This window comes from Rana temporaria, chromosome 5, assembly GCF_905171775.1.
Source record: "Rana temporaria chromosome 5, aRanTem1.1, whole genome shotgun sequence".
Taxonomy (NCBI): domain Eukaryota; kingdom Metazoa; phylum Chordata; class Amphibia; order Anura; family Ranidae; genus Rana; species Rana temporaria.
The window spans coordinates 424857653-424876796 of NC_053493.1; the positions used below are offsets into that span (position 1 = coordinate 424857653).

At 56.5% G+C, this 19144-nt stretch overlaps 2 protein-coding genes across 3 annotated transcripts; both read right to left on the bottom strand.

Moving 5' to 3' along the window:
* Positions 1–2340: 2340 nt before the first annotated feature.
* LOC120941388 (zinc finger protein Xfin-like) lies at positions 2341–5304 on the bottom strand. Its single transcript, XM_040354728.1, has one exon. The coding sequence runs from the start codon at positions 5302–5304 to the stop codon at positions 2341–2343; it is 2964 nt and encodes a 987-aa protein (XP_040210662.1).
* Positions 5305–5728: 424 nt separating this feature from the next.
* LOC120941732 (zinc finger protein 2-like) lies at positions 5729–18212 on the bottom strand. 2 transcript variants are annotated; one of them, XM_040355363.1, is made up of 4 exons: positions 18062–18208; positions 10474–10600; positions 7892–7993; positions 5729–6001 (listed from the first exon to the last, which is right to left on the bottom strand). In XM_040355363.1, the coding sequence occupies exons 1-4, from the start codon at positions 18089–18091 to the stop codon at positions 5748–5750; spliced, it is 513 nt and encodes a 170-aa protein (XP_040211297.1). In that variant the 5' UTR covers positions 18092–18208; the 3' UTR covers positions 5729–5747. The 2 variants fall into 2 exon arrangements, with proteins under 2 accessions (XP_040211297.1, XP_040211298.1); XM_040355364.1 differs by lacking the exon at positions 7892–7993 and having other exon boundaries at positions 18062–18212.
* Positions 18213–19144: the final 932 nt, after the last annotated feature.

A 19144-nucleotide genomic window follows, 5' to 3' on the forward strand; every position in this document is an offset into this window, starting at 1 on the left:
CCAATAACTACAAAAGAAGCACACAAATCAAGAAACGTTCCAAAAAAGAAATACAAAACATTGGAGGGGAGGGGCTTAGAGAGTGTAAAACCCTTCATAGCGATGTGAATGGACCCTCTCACCTATTATCTTGATTCCATCATGTATCGATTTGATTTATTTCAGCACAAATGTAATTTCCTCATTCACGAGATACAGGGTCCTGAGGAAGCAGAGTTCTCTGTGAAACGCGTAGACTATGACCTGTATGTTTTTTTATACCTTTCTTTCTTGGAACGTTTGATTTGTGTGCTTCTTTTGTAGTTATTGGTCGTCTTCTATCTATATTATCTTAGTTCCATCGTGTATTTGATATTTCCTAAGATAATAAAAATAGAAGACAACCAATAACTACAAAAGAAGCACACAAGTACCATCCCAAGAAAGGAATACAAAACATTGGGGGGGGGCTAAAACCCTTCATAGTGATGTGAATGGACCCACCACTTATTATCTTGGCTCCATCATGTATTGATTTGATTTATTTCAGCACAAATGTAATTTCCTCATTCACGAGGTACAGGGTCCTGAGGAAGTAAAGTTATCTGTGAAACGCGTAGATGTATCAATTTCTAACATCCTTGTTTGTATACACCTATATATATATTTTTGTATCTTTCTTTCTTGGAATGTTTCTTGATTTGTGTAATACAGCGCTCGTATTGCGCAAAGCTCGTTAACCACAATCCGAGGTTCCACTAGTAGGTAGAGATTGTTGCTTAACCGCTTAACGACCGCCGCATGTATATGTACGTCCACAGAATGGCACGTACAGGCAGATGGGCGTACATGAACGTCCCCGCCTTTCCATGGGTCGGGGACCCCCCCCCCCCCCCCCTACATGCGGCGGTCGGAAATCCTCGGGGAGCGATCTGGGATGAGGGCGCGGCTATTCGTTTCTAGCCGCACCCTCGCGATCGCTCCCCGGAGCTGAAGAACGGGGAGAGCCGTATGTAAAACACAGCTTCCCCGTGCTTCACTGTGGCACTGCATCGATCGTGTCATCCCTTTTATAGGGATACACGATCGATGACGTCAGACCTACAGCCACACCCCCCTACAGTTGTAAACACACACTAGGTGAACCCTAACTTCTACAGCGCCCCCTGTGGTTAACTCCCAAACTGCAACTGTCATTTTCACAATAAAACAATGCAATTTAAATGCATTTTTTGCTGTCAAAATTGTCCAAAGTGTCCGCCATAATGTCGCAGTCACGAAAAAAAAAAAAACGCTGATCGCCGCCATTCGTAGTAAAAAAATAAATAAATAAAAATGCCATAAAAATACCCCCTATTTTGTAAACGCTATAAATTTTGCGCAAACCAATCGATAAACGCCTATTGCGATTTTATTACCAAAAATAGGTAGAAGAATACGTATCGGCCTAAACTGAGGGAAAAAAAATGTTTTTATATGTTTTTGGGGATATTTATTATAGCAAAAAGTAAAAAATATTGCTTTTTTTTTCAAAATTGTCGCTCTATTTTTGTTTATAGCGCAAAAAATAAAAACCGCAGAGGTGATCAAATACCACCAAAAGAAAGCTCTATTTGTGGGAAAAAAGGACGCCAATTTTGTTTTGGAGCCACCTCGCATGACCGCGCAATTGTCCGTTAAAGCGACGCAGTGCCGAATCGCAAAACCTGGCCTGGGCTTTTAGCTGCCTAAAGGTCCGGGGCTTAAGTGGTTAAAAGCCACTGTAGCTTCCTATAAATTCCACTGGACTATACCATGAGGTCTGAGGGGGCAGCCCCCAGTATCCATCTTCCTTTTTCTCCACCATGCATCTGCTCCAGAGGAATCTACACCTACTCAGCTGCAATTCTAATGTTGGCTTAATGGAAACATCGCTGGTACGTCCATAATCCCTTTCCCTAGTTAGACTAGCAGAGGGCAGAACAATTACATTTTTGTCATTTTAGGGACAGCTGTTGTACACAATAAAAAAAAAAGACGTTGGTCCTTTATACATTTATTCATTCCCAGTGGTATAATAAATGTCCCGTCTTTCTTTCTGGAATTTGGTCTTGTATAATGTGACTACTACTAGCCGTAACGGGCCTAGAATAAATGGAAACCATCATATGTGAAGTGGAATTATCCAACATTTGCTCTTGCTGCAATTCTGAACTACATGGCGCCCTCTAGCTGTCGTCAGGATGGTGGCAAAACATATGAACTTAGACAATTTTTTTCCCCTATTGTGCAATTCACAGCCCCGAACACCATAAATATCATTCATAGAAGTCCGTATCTGTAGAGGTTTAGTGACAAGGCCTCCTCCCTCCAGGCCATTTATCAAAGCGGATAATTCTCCAAGCTGTTCGGAGCGGCATGGTCAGTGTAGGACACCTCAGAAGTGTAGAGCAGTGGACTGTCCTCCTTGACGGCCATATTGCACACAAGTTGGTGCTTCAGAAAAGCGGGATGTGACCTAAACGTCTTGCCACATAACTGGCAGATATACGGACATTCTCCCGTGTGCGTCCTCAAGTGCTTCACCAAGTCCGACTTCTGTACAAAGCCTCTCGTGCATTCGTCGCACCTGTATGGCCGCTCTCCGCTGTGCGTCCTCGAGTGTTTGACTACCGCCGAGCGGTCGATGAATCGCTTGTCGCAGAAGTCGCATTTGTAGGGTTTTTCGCCCGTGTGGGTTCGGAGGTGCTTCGCCAGGTCCGAGTTCTGGATGAATCCCTTCTGGCAGACGGGGCAACGGTAAGGCTTTTCGCCGGTGTGCGACCGCATGTGTTTGACCAGCGCCGACCGCTGGCTGACCACCTTCCCGCATACGGTACAAGTATGAGGCTGCTGCGCTCTGTGAGTCGCCCTGTGGACCCGGAAAATGGAGTTGTCTGTGAAAGTTTGGTCGCAGTGCAGACAAGCGTACACCTTAGTCTTCTTGACTGCCATCTTGCGCTCTGCCGAAGTTGAGAGGCTGCTCTTTAAGCTGCTTAAAGGCCTGGCCACCACAGAACCCACGTGAAACTTTGCTACTAAACTTCCAGGGTCATCCTTGGACTCTCCCCAATATGTAACTGGTTGGTGCATATTGGAGGGAACAGAGGGAGCACTTCTCTTCATTTCAGCCCCAGGAGGAGTAAGGTGCTTTTGTTGGTGTTTAGCCAAGCTGGACTTCTCAATGAAGCTTCTGCCGCAGTCACCGCAGCTATACGGCCGTTCTCCGGTGTGCGTACGGTAATGTTTTACGAGATCCGACTTCTGGATGAAGCCTTTTTCACACACGTTACAGACATAAGGCCGTTCCCCCGTATGAATACGTAAATGTTTAACGAGCACCGACCTGTGGCCGAAGGTCTTCCCGCACTCGTTACATGGAAATGACCTTTCTCTGCTAATGTCCGCTTTGTGCTGGTGCAACGGTAGAGCTTCTTCAACTTCCTCATCGTGGCCAACAGTGATGATAGAAATCCCTTCTAGAAATTCAGAGCTCTGCTGTTTTTGGTCGACGTGCCATTTCATGTGTCTATTAAGGTTTGAGCTGCAGCTGAAGCCCTTTCCACACTCATTGCACGGATACGGCTGGACTCTGCTGTGAATCCTCCGGTGTTTGGCCAACGAGGACGCCTCAGTAAAACTCTTGAAACACTCAAGGCACTGGAAAGGCTTTTCACCGGAGTGAATCCTTTGGTGCTTCACCAGGTCCGACCTCTGGATGAAACCCTTGTTACACTCTGTACACTGGTACGGTCGAACCCCCGTGTGGATTCGAAGATGTTTCACCAAATCGGAAGTTTGGAAGAAGCTCTTGGGACATCGGTCGCACAAGTACTGTCTCTCTGTGTTGTGGGTTCGGAGATGTTTTTGAAGGCTGGTTTTGTTGGGGAAGGTTTTGACGCATTCCGGGCACTGATGCAGAAGTCTTTTCTGCTCGGTGTTGTTCTGTTCAACGGGGTCCGTGAGGACAATCTCATGGAAGGCGGTGGCGGCAGGAGGGGTCTCTGTAGAGTGTAACTCGAGGTGCTTGACCAAATCCAAACTTTGTTTGAAGGTTCTTTTACAATGCGGACAGTGGTACGGCCTCTGCCCGGCATGCGTTCTGCGATGTTTGGCCAGCGACGAGCCTTCCGTGAACCTTTTATTACATTCGGGGCAGTGATAAGGCTTCTCACCACTGTGAATTCTTTGGTGTTTGACCAAGTCAGAATTTTGGATGAAGCTTTTCCTGCACTGGTTACAGGGATAAGGCTTTTGCCCCATGTGAGTCCTCATGTGCTTGTTTAAGGAAGAACGATGGATGAAGGCTTTCTCACAGACGTTGCACTGGTACGCCCTTTCCCCCGTGTGGCATCTAATGTGTTTAATTATAGCAGACCTGCCTGTGAAGGTCTTACCACAGTGCTGGCACGAGTAAGGGCTCTGTCCATCATGAGTCCTCCAGTGTTTTTGGAGGTCGCTTTTCCGTTCGAAAGTCTTTTGGCACAAGACACAACAGTGGCGTCTCTCTCCGCGGTGGCTCCGGCAGTGTCTCAAATATGTGGACTTCTGAATAAAGCCAATGTTGCAGTCTAGGCACTGAAAGAGCTGGTCATTGCAGTGCGACTTTTTGTGCTTTAAAAACCTTGACAACTGGTTGAAGGTCTGACCGCACGCCACACATTCGTGTGAGAGAGAAACGCCATCCGCTGAGCTGTTCGTGGCAGAGCTCTGCTGTTGTCTAATGTGGACTCTCTGGTGTTTCAGAAGATCCGACTTCTGTATGAAGCGCCGATTGCACTGAAGACAGGTAAACGGCCGCTCCCCGGTGTGGCTCCTCTGATGCAATATTAAGGTTGACCTTTGGATGAAGCCTTTCCCGCAATCGGTACACTTGTGGGGTTTATCTTTGCTATGGACCTTCTGGTGTTTGGATAAAGCCGACTTCTCAGCGAACGTCTTCTGGCAGAGCGTGCACTGATAGGGTCGCTCCCCCGTGTGCGTCCGATGATGCTTCGCCAGGTCTGACCTTTGGATGAACCCTTTGTGGCACTCTTGGCACTGGAAAGGCCGCTCTCCAGAGTGGGTCCACATATGCTTCTTCAGGTCCGAGTTCTGGATGAAGGCCTTCTCGCACTGCGGACAATGGAAGGATCTCTGCCTCGAGTGCACCTGCTGGTGCCGAACAAACGACGTCCGATGCCTGAAAGACTTTCCACAATGAGCGCAGCTGAAAGGAGAATCTTTCGGGGGAATTTCTTCTTGCTTGGGCTTGGCAGGTTCTGTTCTGCTTCGCGCTTTGTCGGAAACCTTTGTATGAACCGTCATATGTCTAACAAGGACGGTCTTGGAGGTGAAGCTTCTCGGACAATTGGCGCAGTGGTAGGGCCGATCGCCGCTGTGTGTCCTCTTGTGTTTCATCAAAGAAGAACTCTCCGCAAACCGCTTATCGCAAATGGAGCAGCTGTAAGGCTTTTCCCCGGTGTGGGTACGATGGTGTTTCACCAGGTCCGAGTTTTGAATGAAAGACTTGGCACAGACGGTACACCGATAAGGCCTGTGCCCGGTGTGCGTCCTGAGATGCTTTGTTAAGGTGGACCTCTGAGTGTATGTTTTAGGGCACAGCAGGCACTTGTAAGGCCTATTGATATTAAGAGCCCCCTGGTGGCTGATCGGAAAGGACTGCCCCTGAGGAGGCGGCGGAGGAGACTTGTGGTTTAGCAGGTCGGAGTTGTGTGTAGAGTTGTAGGGAGAGCTCCATTGGGGTCTCTTCATATTGCAAACCGCTTTTGGTGCCTCTCAACCGTTTGGTAGCAGCTGAAGATTTTCCCACAGTGACAACAGATATGAGGTTTGTCTTCGGGGGTCCCATCAGAGGCGATGCTATGGTAGGGGGACTCGAGGGTCTCCTCTTCCACCTTTATTCCCGATGGTGGGATGTTATCACCCGGATCTTCATAATAAAGAATTTTGCCGAGCCCAAGATCATCACATCCATCTCCGTCTTCTCTCTTAATGGATCCACCTATCAGGAGAGACATCAAAAAGGATAATTATTATCCATCATCATTAAGGGTTTATTCTGTGACAGCAACAAAAGGCCACAAGATAAATTAAAATCTGAAACCAAATAATATAGAAAACAGAAGGGAAGAGCAACAACCCGGTCAGATGTGTTTTTTGCCTTCTAAGTCCGAATAAGGAAATTTATCTTCACTTCCTGTCCATAAGTGAGAGGAAATCTCTCCATAGCGAAGGACGATCCTCCTCTCAGACAAACGGCCGTCAGAGGAGGATCCTCCTCTCAGACAAACGGCCGTCAGAGGAGGATCCTCCTCTCAGACAAAACGGCCACCAGAGGAGGATCCTCCTCTCAGATAACGGCCACCAGAGGAGGATCCTCCTCTCAGATAACGGCCACCAGAGGAGGATCCTCCTCGCAGATAACGGCCATCAGAGGAGGACCCCCTCTCAGATAACGGCCATCAGGGGAGGACCCCCTCTCAGATAACGGCCATCAGGGGAGGACCCCCTCTCAGATAACGGCCATCAGGGGAGGACCCCCTCTCAGATAACGGCCATCAGGGGAGGACCCCCTCTCAGATAACGGCCATCAGGGGAGGACCCCCTCTCAGATAACGGCCATCAGGGGAGGATCCCCTCTCAGATAACGGCCATCAGGGGAGGACCCCCTCTCAGATAACGGCCATCAGGGGAGGACCCCCTCTCAGATAACGGCCATCAGGGGAGGACCCCCTCTCAGATAACGGCCATCAGGGGAGGACCCCCTCTCAGATAACGGCCATCAGGGGAGGACCCCCTCTCAGATAACGGCCATCAGGGGAGGACCCCCTCTCAGATAACGGCCATCAGGGGAGGACCCCCTCTCAGATAACGGCCATCAGGGGAGGACCCCCTCTCAGATAACGGCCATCAGGGGAGGACCCCCTCTCGGATAACGGCCATCAGGGGAGGACCCCCTCTCGGATAACGGCCATCAGGGGAGGACCCCCTCTCGGATAACGGCCATCAGAGGAGGACCCCCTCTCAGATAACGGCCATCAGAGGAGGACCCCCCTCTCAGATAACGGCCATCAGAGGAGGACCCCCCTCTCAGATAACGGCCATCAGAGGAGGATCCTCCTCTCAGATAACGGCCATCAGAGGAGGATCCTCCTCTCAGATAACGGCCATCAGAGGAGGATCCTCCTCTCAGATAACGGCCATCAGAGGAGGATCCTCCTCTCAGATAACGGCCATCAGAGGAGGATCCTCCTCTCAGATAACGGCCATCAGAGGAGGACCCCCTCTCAGATAACGGACACAGGAACCGATGTCCATGTTGGAAGATTTCCCCTCTCTTTTTCTCCTGGTGACAAATCAAAATTTTGGGATTGCCCATCACTTTCTATTACATTAACAATGGTCAACTAGAAAAAGTGGGTGAATCCCCCCCAGCTAGGACAGAGACCCCAAAATAACTTATTGTGAAAAAAATAAAAATAAAAAAAGAAGTCCATTGAAGGAGACAGGAATACAGATACTGTTGGGTTATACTGCTACCTACACGGGCATCTGACACACAGGAAAAAAAAAATTGTAGGCCAGCCTAGAGTAGCCCCTCCTCCAAACCAAAAAACAACCTCCTTAAAGGGGTTGTAAACCCTCATGTTTTTTCTCCTTAATGCATCCTAGGCATTAAGGTGAAAAAACTTCTGGTCACTGACCACACCCCCCCCCCCCCCCCGTGTCACTCTCCTTAGCCCCGTAATTCCCACGCCAAAGACATGCTCTTCCCCTCTGCCCTTGATTGGAAAGATTAATAGCAGCGCAGCCATTGGCGGGCGACGCGTCTACTTTGTGAACGTCAATATGAAATCTAAAGGACACCCCAAGAAGAAGATTCGCCCCTCACCTAGACCAGCGACGTGCGTCCTCTCCTCCCGATCTCCGGCCAACCACGGCTCTCCGCCATCTTCTAGTCGAGAGAGAATTTCTGGCTTCTGTATGGAAGACCCTGAGGGAGGAGGAGCACCAGAGAGGCTGAGGGCGGGAAAAGTCGCCATTATTTGTCATTACGCAAAAAAATATCCACAGAGAGGGGGGTGCTAAAGCTGCAGAAGGGGTGCAGGGGCCACATTAAATGACCTGGCGAGCCGAAATTTAGCTCACAGGCCTTCTGTGAGACATGTTCTGCACCTTCACCCCTCAGATCACTCCAATTCCTGCACCTTCACCCCAATTCCTGCACCTTCACCCCTCACATCACCCCAATTCCTGCACCTTCACCCCTCACATCACCCCAATTCCTGCACCCCTCAGATCACCCCAATTCCTGCACCCCTCAGATCACCCCAATTCCTGCACCCCTCAGATCACCCCAATTCCTGCACCCCTCAGATCACCCCAATTCCCGCACCTTCACCCCTCAGATCACCCCAATTCCCGCACCTTCACCCCTCAGATCACCCCAATTCCTGCACCTTCACCCCAATTCCTGCACCCCTCAGATCACTCCAATTCCCGCACCTTCACCCCTCAGATCACTCCAATTCCCGCACCTTCACCCCTCAGATCACTCCAATTCCCGCACCTTCACCCCTCAGATCACTCCAATTCCCGCACCTTCACCCCTCAGATCACCCTGATTCCTGCACCTTCACCCCTCAGATCACCCTGATTCCTGCACCTTCTCCCCTCACATCACCCCAATTCCTGCACCTTCACCTCTCACATCACCCCAATTCCTGCACCTTCACCTCTCACATCACCCCAATTCCTGCACCTTCACCCCTCACATCTCCCCAATTCCTTCACCCCTCAGATCACCCCAATTCCCGCACCTTCACCCCTCATCTCTCCAATTCCTGCACTTTCACCCCAATTCCCGCACCTTCACCCCTCAGATCACCCCAATTCCTGCACCTTCACCCCTCACATCACCCCAATTCCTGCACCCCTCATCTCTCCAATTCCCGCACCTTCACCCCTCAGATCACTCCAATTCCCGCACCTTCACCCCTCATCTCTCCAATTCCTGCACCTTCACCCCTCAGATCACTCCAATTCCCGCACCTTCACCCCTCATCTCTCCAATTCCCGCACCTTCACCCCTCATCTCTCCAATTCCCGCACCTTCACCCCAATTCCCGCACCGCCACCCCTCAGATCACTCCAATTCCCGCACCTTCACCCCTCATCTCTCCAATTCCTGCACCTTCACCCCTCATCTCTCCAATTCCTGCACCTTCACCCCTCAGATCACCCCGATTCCTGCACCTTCACCCCTCACATCACCCCAATTCCTGCACCCCTCAGATCACTCCAATTCCCGCACCTTCACCCCTCATCTCTCCAATTCCCGCACCTTCACCCCAATTCCTGCACCCCTCAGATCACTCCAATTCCCGCACCTTCACCCCTCAGATCACTCCAATTCCCGCACCTTCACCCCTCAGATCACTCCAATTCCCGCACCTTCACCCCTCAGATCACTTCAATTCCCGCACCTTCACCCCTCAGATCACTCCAATTCCCGCACCTTCACCCCTCAGATCACCCCGATTCCTGCACCTTCTCCCCTCACATCACCCCAATTCCTGCACCTTCACCTCTCACATCACCCCAATTCCTGCACCTTCACCCCTCACATCTCCCCAATTCCTTCACCCCTCAGATCACCCCAATTCCCGCACCTTCACCCCTCATCTCTCCAATTCCTGCACTTTCACCCCAATTCCCGCACCTTCACCCCTCAGATCACCCCAATTCCTGCACCTTCACCCCTCACATCACCCCAATTCCTGCACCCCTCATCTCTCCAATTCCCGCACCTTCACCCCTCAGATCACTCCAATTCCCGCACCTTCACCCCTCATCTCTCCAATTCCTGCACCTTCACCCCTCACATCACCCCAATTCCTGCACCCCTCATCTCTCCAATTCCTGCACCTTCACCCCTCAGATCACTCCAATTCCCGCACCTTCACCCCTCATCTCTCCAATTCCCGCACCTTCACCCCTCATCTCTCCAATTCCCGCACCTTCACCCCTCATCTCTCCAATTCCCGCACCTTCACCCCAATTCCCGCACCGCCACCCCTCAGATCACTCCAATTCCCGCACCTTCACCCCTCATCTCTCCAATTCCTGCACCTTCACCCCTCATCTCTCCAATTCCTGCACCTTCACCCCTCAGATCACCCCGATTCCTGCACCTTCACCCCTCACATCACCCCAATTCCTGCACCCCTCAGATCACTCCAATTCCCGCACCTTCACCCCTCATCTCTCCAATTCCCGCACCTTCACCCCTCATCTCTCCAATTCCCGCACCTTCACACCTCACATCACCCCAATTGCTGAACCCGGATGCTGTCACTCCCTGGCCAATAAGAGTGGTCTCTGTGACAAGCATGGGAGGTTCTCATTGGACAGCCGACAGTCCTGGATCCACAACCTGACCACAGACACAGCGCTGTGGGCGGAGCTCCTTACCTGTGGACAGAATAGATTGGTAGTTGTCTTTCATGACGCCCTTGTAAAGATCCTGCTGGGAGGAGCTCAGAGTCATCCATTCATCACGAGAGAAATAAACCGCCACCTCCTCAAATGTCGGGACAGCCTGCGGGGAGGAGAAAGAGGACCGGTCACCCCAAACCCTGCCACAAGGGGACCCCACACCTGCCACAAGAGGACCCCTCACCCTGCCACAAGAGGATCCCTCACACTGCCACAAGAGGACCCCCTCACCCCTCACCTCCCACACCCTGCCAGAAGGGGACCTCTCACACTGCCACAAGGGGACCCCTCACCCCACGAGGACCCCTCACCTCCCACAAGAGGACCCCTCACCCCACACCCTGCCACAAGAGGAGCCCTCACCCCACACCCTGCCACAAGAGGAGCCCTCACCCTGCCACAAGAGGACCCCTCACCTCTCACACACTGCCACAAGGGGACCCCTCACACTGCCACAAGGGGACCCCTCACACTGCCACAAGGGGACCCCTCACACTGCCACAAGGGGACCCCTCACCCCGCCACAAGGGGATCCCTCACACTGCCACAAGAGGACCCCCTCACCCTGCCACAAGAGGACCCCCTCACCTCTCACACTGCCAGAAGAGGACCCCCTCACCCTGCCACAAGAGGACCCCTCACCTCTCACAAGAGGACCCCTCACCTCTCACACTGCCACAAGAGGACCCCTCACCCTGCCACACGAGGACCCCACACCTCTCACACACTGCCACAAGGGGATCCCTCACACTGCCACAAGGGGACCCCTCACACTGCCACAAGGGGACCCCTCACACTGCCACAAGGGGACCCCTCACACTGCCACAAGGGGACCCCTCACACTGCCACAAGGGGACCCCTCACACTGCCACAAGGGGACCCCTCACACTGCCACAAGAGGACCCCCTCACCCTGCCACAAGAGGACCCCCTCACCCTGCCACAAGAGGACCCCTCACCTCTCACAAGAGGACCCCTCACCTCTCACACTGCCACAAGAGGACCCCTCACCTCTCACCCTGCCACAAGGGGACCCCTCACCCTGCCACAAGGGGACCCCTCACCCTGCCACAAGGGGACCCCTCACCCTGCCACAAGAGGAGCCCTCACCCTGCCACAAGAGGAGCCCTCACCCTGCCACAAGAGGAGCCCTCACCCTGCCACAAGAGGAGCCCTCACCCTGCCACAAGAGGAGCCCTCACCCTGCCACAAGAGGAGCCCTCACCCTGCCACAAGAGGAGCCCTCACCTTTCACACCGCCACACGAGGACCCCTCACCTCCCACAAGAGGACCCCTCACCTCCCACAAGAGGACCCCTCACCCTGCCACAAGGGGACCCCTCACCCTGCCACAAGGGGACCCCTCACCCTGCCACAAGGGGACCCCTCACCCTGCCACAAGGGGACCCCTCACACTGCCACAAGGGGACCCCTCACACTGCCACAAGGGGACCCCTCACACTGCCACAAGGGGACCCCTCACACTGCCACAAGGGGACCCCTCCCCCCCTCACACTGCCACAAGGGGACCCCTCACACTGCCACAAGGGGACCCCTCCCCCCCCTCACACTGCCACAAGGGGACCCCTCCCCCCCTCACACTGCCACAAGAGGAGCCCTCACCTTTCACACCGCCACACGAGGACCCCTCACCTCCCACAAGAGGACCCCTCACCTCCCACAAGAGGACCCCTCACCCTGCCACAAGGGGACCCCTCACCCTGCCACAAGGGGACCCCTCACACTGCCACAAGGGGACCCCTCACACTGCCACAAGGGGGACCCCTCACACTGCCACAAGGGGACCCCCCCCCCCCCTCACACTGCCACAAGGGGACCCCTCACACTGCCACAAGGGGACCCCTCCCCCCCCCTCACACTGCCACAAGGGGACCCCTCCCCCCCTCACACTGCCACAAGAGGAGCCCTCACCTTTCACACCGCCACACGAGGACCCCTCACCTCCCACAAGAGGACCCCTCACCTCCCACAAGGGGACCCCTCACCCTGCCACAAGGGGACCCCTCACCCTGCCACAAGGGGACCCCTCACACTGCCACAAGGGGACCCCTCACACTGCCACAAGGGGACCCCTCACACTGCCACAAGGGGACCCCTCCCCCCCCTCACACTGCCACAAGGGGACCCCTCACACTGCCACAAGGGGACCCCTCCCCCCCCTCACACTGCCACAAGGGGACCCCTCCCCCCCTCACACTGCCACAAGGGGACCCCTCCCCCCCTCACACTGCCACAAGGGGACCCCTCCCCCCTCACACTGCCACAAGGGGACCCCTCACCCTGCCACAAGGGGACCCCTCCCCCCTCACACTGCCACAAGGGGACCCCTCACACTGCCACAAGAGGACCCCTCACAAGGTGACCCCAAACCTCTCACACTGCCACAAGGGGACCTCTCACCCCTCACACTGCCACAAGGGGACCCCTCACCTCGCCACAAGATGACCCCTCACCTCTCACACTGCCACAAGTGGACCCCTCACCTCTCACACTGCCACAAGAGGACCCCTCACCTCTCACACCCTGCCACAAGAGGACCCCTCACCTCTCACACCCTGCCACACAAGGACCCCTCACCTCTCACACCCTGCCACAAGGGGACCCCTCACACCGCCACAAGGGGACCCCTCACCTCTCACCTCTCACATTGCCACAAGAGGACCCCTCACCCCGCCACAAGGGGACCCCTCACACCGCCACAAGGGGACCCCTCACACTGCCACAAGGGGACCCCTCACACCGCCACAAGAGGACCCCTCACCCCGCCACAAGAGGACCCCTCACCTCTCACACTGCCACAAGAGGACCCCTCACCTCTCACAAGAGGACCCCTCACCTCTCACAAGAGGACCCCTCACCTCTCACACTGCCACAAGAGGACCCCTCACCTCTCACACTGCACAAGGGGACCCCTCACACTGCCACAAGGGGACCCCTCCCCCCCCCTCACACTGCCACAAGGGGATCCCTCACACTGCCACAAGAGGACCCCCTCACCCTGCCACAAGAGGACCCCCTCACCTCTCACACTGCCAGAAGAGGACCCCCTCACCCTGCCACAAGAGGACCCCTCACCTCTCACAAGAGGACCCCTCACCCTGCCACAAGAGGACCCCTCACCCTGCCACAAGGGGACCCCTCACCCTGCCACAAGGGGACCCCTCACCCTGCCACCAGGGGACCCCTCACACTGCCACAAGGGGACCCCTCACACTGCCACAAGGGGACCCCTCACACTGCCACAAGGGGATCCCTCACACTGCCACAAGGGGATCCCTCACACTGCCACAAGGGGACCCCTCACACTGCCGCAAGAGGACCCCCTCACCTCTCACACTGCCAGAAGAGGACCCCCTCACCCTGCCACAAGAGGACCCCTCACCTCTCACACTGCCACAAGAGGACCCCTCACCCTGCCACACGAGGACCCCACACCTCTCACACTGCCACAAGGGGACCCCTCACCCTGCCACAAGGGGACCCCTCACCCTGCCACAAGAGGAGCCCTCACCCTGCCACAAGAGGAGCCCTCACCCTGCCACAAGAGGAGCCCTCACCCTGCCACAAGAGGAGCCCTCACCCTGCCACAAGAGGAGCCCTCACCTTTCACACCGCCACACGAGGACCCCTCACCTCCCACAAGAGGACCCCTCACACTGCCACAAGGGGACCCCTCACACTGCCACAAGGGGACCCCTCACACTGCCACAAGGGGACCCCTCACACTGCCACAAGGGGACCCCTCACACCGCCACAAGGGGACCCCTCACACCGCCACAAGGGGACCCCTCACACCGCCACAAGGGGACCCCTCACACCGCCACAAGGGGACCCCTCACACCGCCACAAGGGGACCCCTCACACCGCCACAAGGGGACCCCTCACACCGCCACAAGGGGACCCCTCACCCCGCCACAAGAGGACCCCTCACCTCTCACACTGCCACAAGGGGACCCCTCACACTGCCACAAGAGGACCCCTCACCTCTCACACTGCCACAAGAGGACCCCTCACACTGCCACAAGGGGACCCCTCCCCCCCTCACACTGCCACAAGGGGACCCCTCACACACTGCCACAAGGGGATCCCTCACACTGCCACAAGAGGACCCCTCACACCCTGCCACAAGAGGACCCCTCACACACTGCCACAAGAGGACCCCTCACACACTGCCACAAGAGGACCCCTCACACACTGCCACAAGGGGACCCCTCACACTGCCACAAGGGGACCCCTCACACTGCCACAAGGGGACCCCTCACACTGCCACAAGGGGACCCCTCACACTGCCACAAGGGGATCCCTCACACTGCCACAAGGGGACCCCTCACACTGCCACAAGGGGACCCCTCACACTGCCACAAGGGGACCCCTCACACTGCCACACGAGGACCCCTCACCTCTCACACCCCTGCCACAAGGGGACCCCCTCACACCGCCACAAGGGGACCCCTCACCTCTCACATTGCCACAAGAGGACCCCTCACCTCTCACACTGCCACAAGGGGACCCCTCACCCCGCCACAAGAGGACCCCTCACCTCTCACACTGCCACAAGAGGACCCTCACCTCTCACAAGAGGACCCCTCACCTCTCACAAGAGGACCCTCACCTCTCACACTGCCACAAGAGGACCCCTCACCTCTCACACTGCCACAAGAGGACCCCTCACCTCTCACACTGCCACAAGAGGACCCCTCACCTCTCACACTGCCACAAGGGGACCCCTCACACTGCCACAAGGGGATCCCTCACACTGCCACAAGAGGACCCCCTCACCTCTCACACTGCCACAAGAGGACCCCTCACCCTGCCACAAGAGGACCCCTCACCTCTCACAAGAGGACCCCTCACCTCTCACATTGCCACAAGAGGACCCCTCACCCTGCCACAAGAGGACCCCTCACCCTGCCACAAGGGGACCCCTCACACTGCCACAAGGGGATCCCTCACACTGCCACAAGGGGATCCCTCACACTGCCGCAAGAGGACCCCCTCACCTCTCACACTGCCACAAGAGGACCCCTCACCCCTGCCACACGAGGACCCCACACCTCTCACACTGCCACAAGGGGACCCCTCACTACCGCCACAAGGGGACCCCTCACACCGCCACAAGGGGACCCCTCACACCGCCACAAGGGGACCCCTCACCCCGCCACAAGGGGACCCCTCACCTCTCACACTGCCACAAGGGGACCCCTCACACTGCCACAAGAGGACCCCTCACCTCTCACACTGCCACAAGAGGACCCCTCACACTGCCACAAGGGGACCCCTCCCCCCCTCACACTGCCACAAGGGGACCCCTCACACACTGCCACAAGGGGATCCCTCACACTGCCACAAGAGGACCCCTCACACCCTGCCACAAGAGGACCCCTCACACACTGCCACAAGAGGACCCCTCACACACTGCCACAAGGGGATCCCTCACACTGCCACAAGGGGACCCCTCACACTGCCACAAGGGGACCCCTCACACTGCCACAAGGGGACCCCTCACACTGCCACAAGGGGACCCCTCACACTGCCACAAGGGGGACCCCTCACACTGCCACAAGGGGACCCCTCACACTGCCACAAGGGGACCCCTCACACTGCCACAAGGGGACCCCTCACACTGCCACAAGGGGACCCCTCACACTGCCACAAGGGGACCCCTCACACTGCCACACGAGGACCCCTCACCTCTCACACCCTGCCACAAGGGGACCCCTCACACCGCCACAAGGGGACCCCTCACCTCTCACATTGCCACAAGAGGACCCCTCACCTCTCACACTGCCACAAGGGGACCCCTCACCCCGCCACAAGAGGACCCCTCACCTCTCACACTGCCACAAGAGGACCCCTCACCTCTCACACTGCCACAAGAGGACCCCTCACCTCTCACACTGCCACAAGAGGACCCCTCACCTCTCACACTGCCACAAGGGGACCCCTCACACTGCCACAAGGGGATCCCTCACACTGCCACAAGAGGACCCCCTCACCTCTCACACTGCCAGAAGAGGACCCCCTCACCCTGCCACAAGAGGACCCCTCACCTCTCACAAGAGGACCCCTCACCTCTCACACTGCCACAAGAGGACCCCTCACCCTGCCACAAGAGGACCCCTCACCCTGCCACAAGGGGACCCCTCACACTGCCACAAGGGGATCCCTCACACTGCCACAAGGGGATCCCTCACACTGCCGCAAGAGGACCCCCTCACCTCTCACACTGCCACAAGAGGACCCCTCACCCTGCCACACGAGGACCCCACACCTCTCACACTGCCACAAGGGGACCCCTCACACCGCCACAAGGGGACCCCTCACACCGCCACAAGGGGACCCCTCACACCGCCACAAGGGGACCCCTCACCCCGCCACAAGAGGACCCCTCACCTCTCACACTGCCACAAGGGGACCCCTCACACTGCCACAAGAGGACCCCTCACCTCTCACACTGCCACAAGAGGACCCCTCACACTGCCACAAGGGGACCCCTCCCCCCCTCACACTGCCACAAGGGGACCCCTCACACACTGCCACAAGGGGATCCCTCACACTGCCACAAGAGGACCCCTCACACCCTGCCACAAGAGGACCCCTCACACACTGCCACAAGAGGACCCCTCACACACTGCCACAAGGGGATCCCTCACACTGCCACAAGGGGACCCCTCACACTGCCACAAGGGGACCCCTCACACTGCCACAAGGGGACCCCTCACACTGCCACAAGGGGACCCCTCACACTGCCACAAGGGGACCCCTCACACTGCCACAAGGGGACCCCTCACACTGCCACAAGGGGACCCCTCACACTGCCACAAGGGGACCCCTCACACTGCCACACGAGGACCCCTCACCTCTCACACCCTGCCACAAGGGGACCCCTCACAACCGCCACAAGGGGACCCCTCACCTCTCACATTGCCACAAGAGGACCCCTTCACCTCTCACACTGCCACAAGGGGACCCCTCACCCCGCCACAAGAGGACCCCTCACCTCTCACACTGCCACAAGAGGACCCCTCACCTCACACTGCCACAAGAGGACCCCTCACCTCTCACACTGCCACAAGAGGACCCCTCACCTCTCACACTGCCACAAGAGGACCCCTCACCTCTCACACTGCCACAAGAGGACCCCTCACCTCTCACACTGCCACAAGAGGACCCCTCACCTCTCACACTGCCACAAGGGGACCCCTCACCTCTCACACTGCCACAAGAGGACCCCTCACCTCTCACACTGCCACAAGGGGATCCCTCACACTGCCACAAGGGGATCCCTCACACTGCCGCAAGAGGACCCCCTCACCTCTCACACTGCCACAAGAGGAGCCCTCACCCTGCCACAAGAGGAGCCCTCACCCTGCCACAAGAGGAGCCCTCACCCTGCCACAAGGGGACCCCTCACACTGCCACAAGGGGACCCCACACACTGCCACAAGGGGACCCCTCACCCCCTGCCACAAGAAGACCCCTCATGACGGGGGGAATACATGGAAAGTCTCTCGCTCCCCATCCCCTCCCCCCGGGTCTCTCACCTTCCAGATCCTCTTCTCTTCGCCGTCCATTCTGCAGTCTCAGCAAAGCCCGCCCCCTCCCGGCATGCACCTCACCACCAGCCAATCAACTTTTTCCGGTATGGGCGGGGCGCCAACGATGAGTCCCGCCCCCTCCCTGTTGGATGAAAGCTGGTCTAGGAGAGGAGGTCACCGCCCAGCCGCGGTGTTCGGGGTCACCATAGAGACAGAGAGAGGGTGGTCCTATACAGACAGACCACACCCACTCCCTCGTAATGTGAAATCTTACTACGGGAGAGGGCGGGACCTACACAGGCAGACCACACCCACTCCCTCGTAATGTGAAATCTTACTATGGGAGAGGGCGGGACCTACACATATAGACCACACCCACTCTCCCGTACTGTGGAATCTTACCGTACTATGGGAGAGGGCGGGGCCTACACAGGCAGACCACACCCACTCCCCCGTTCTGGGCAATCTTTCTATGGGAGAGGGCGGGGCCTACACAGACAGACCACACCCACTTCCCCGTTCTGGGCAATCTTTCTATGGGAGAGGGCGGTGACTACACAGACAGACCACACCCACTCCCTCGTAATGTGAAATCTTAAGGAGAGGGCAGGACCTACACATAAGACCACACCCACTCTCCCGTACTGTTAAATCTTACTATGGGAGAGGGCGGGACCTAAACAGGCAGACCACACCCACTCCCCCGTTCTGGGCAATCTTTCTATGGGAGAGGGCGGTGCCTACACAGGCAGACCACACCCACCCCCGTTCTGGGCAATCTTACTATGGGAGAGGGCGGGGGCCTACACAGGCAGACCACACCCACCCCGTTCTGGGCAATCTTACTATGGGAGAGGGCGGGGCCTACACAGACAGACCACACCTACTCCCCCGTTCTGGGCAATCTTACTATGGGAGAGGGCGGGGCCTACACAGACAGACCACACCTACCCCCGTTCTGGGCAATCTTACTATGGGAGAGGGCGGGGCCTACACGGACAGACCACACCCACTCACCGGTCTGCGCTGCCTGACTAAGGGAAAGGGCGGGGCCTACACAGACAGACCACACCCACTCCCCCGTACTTT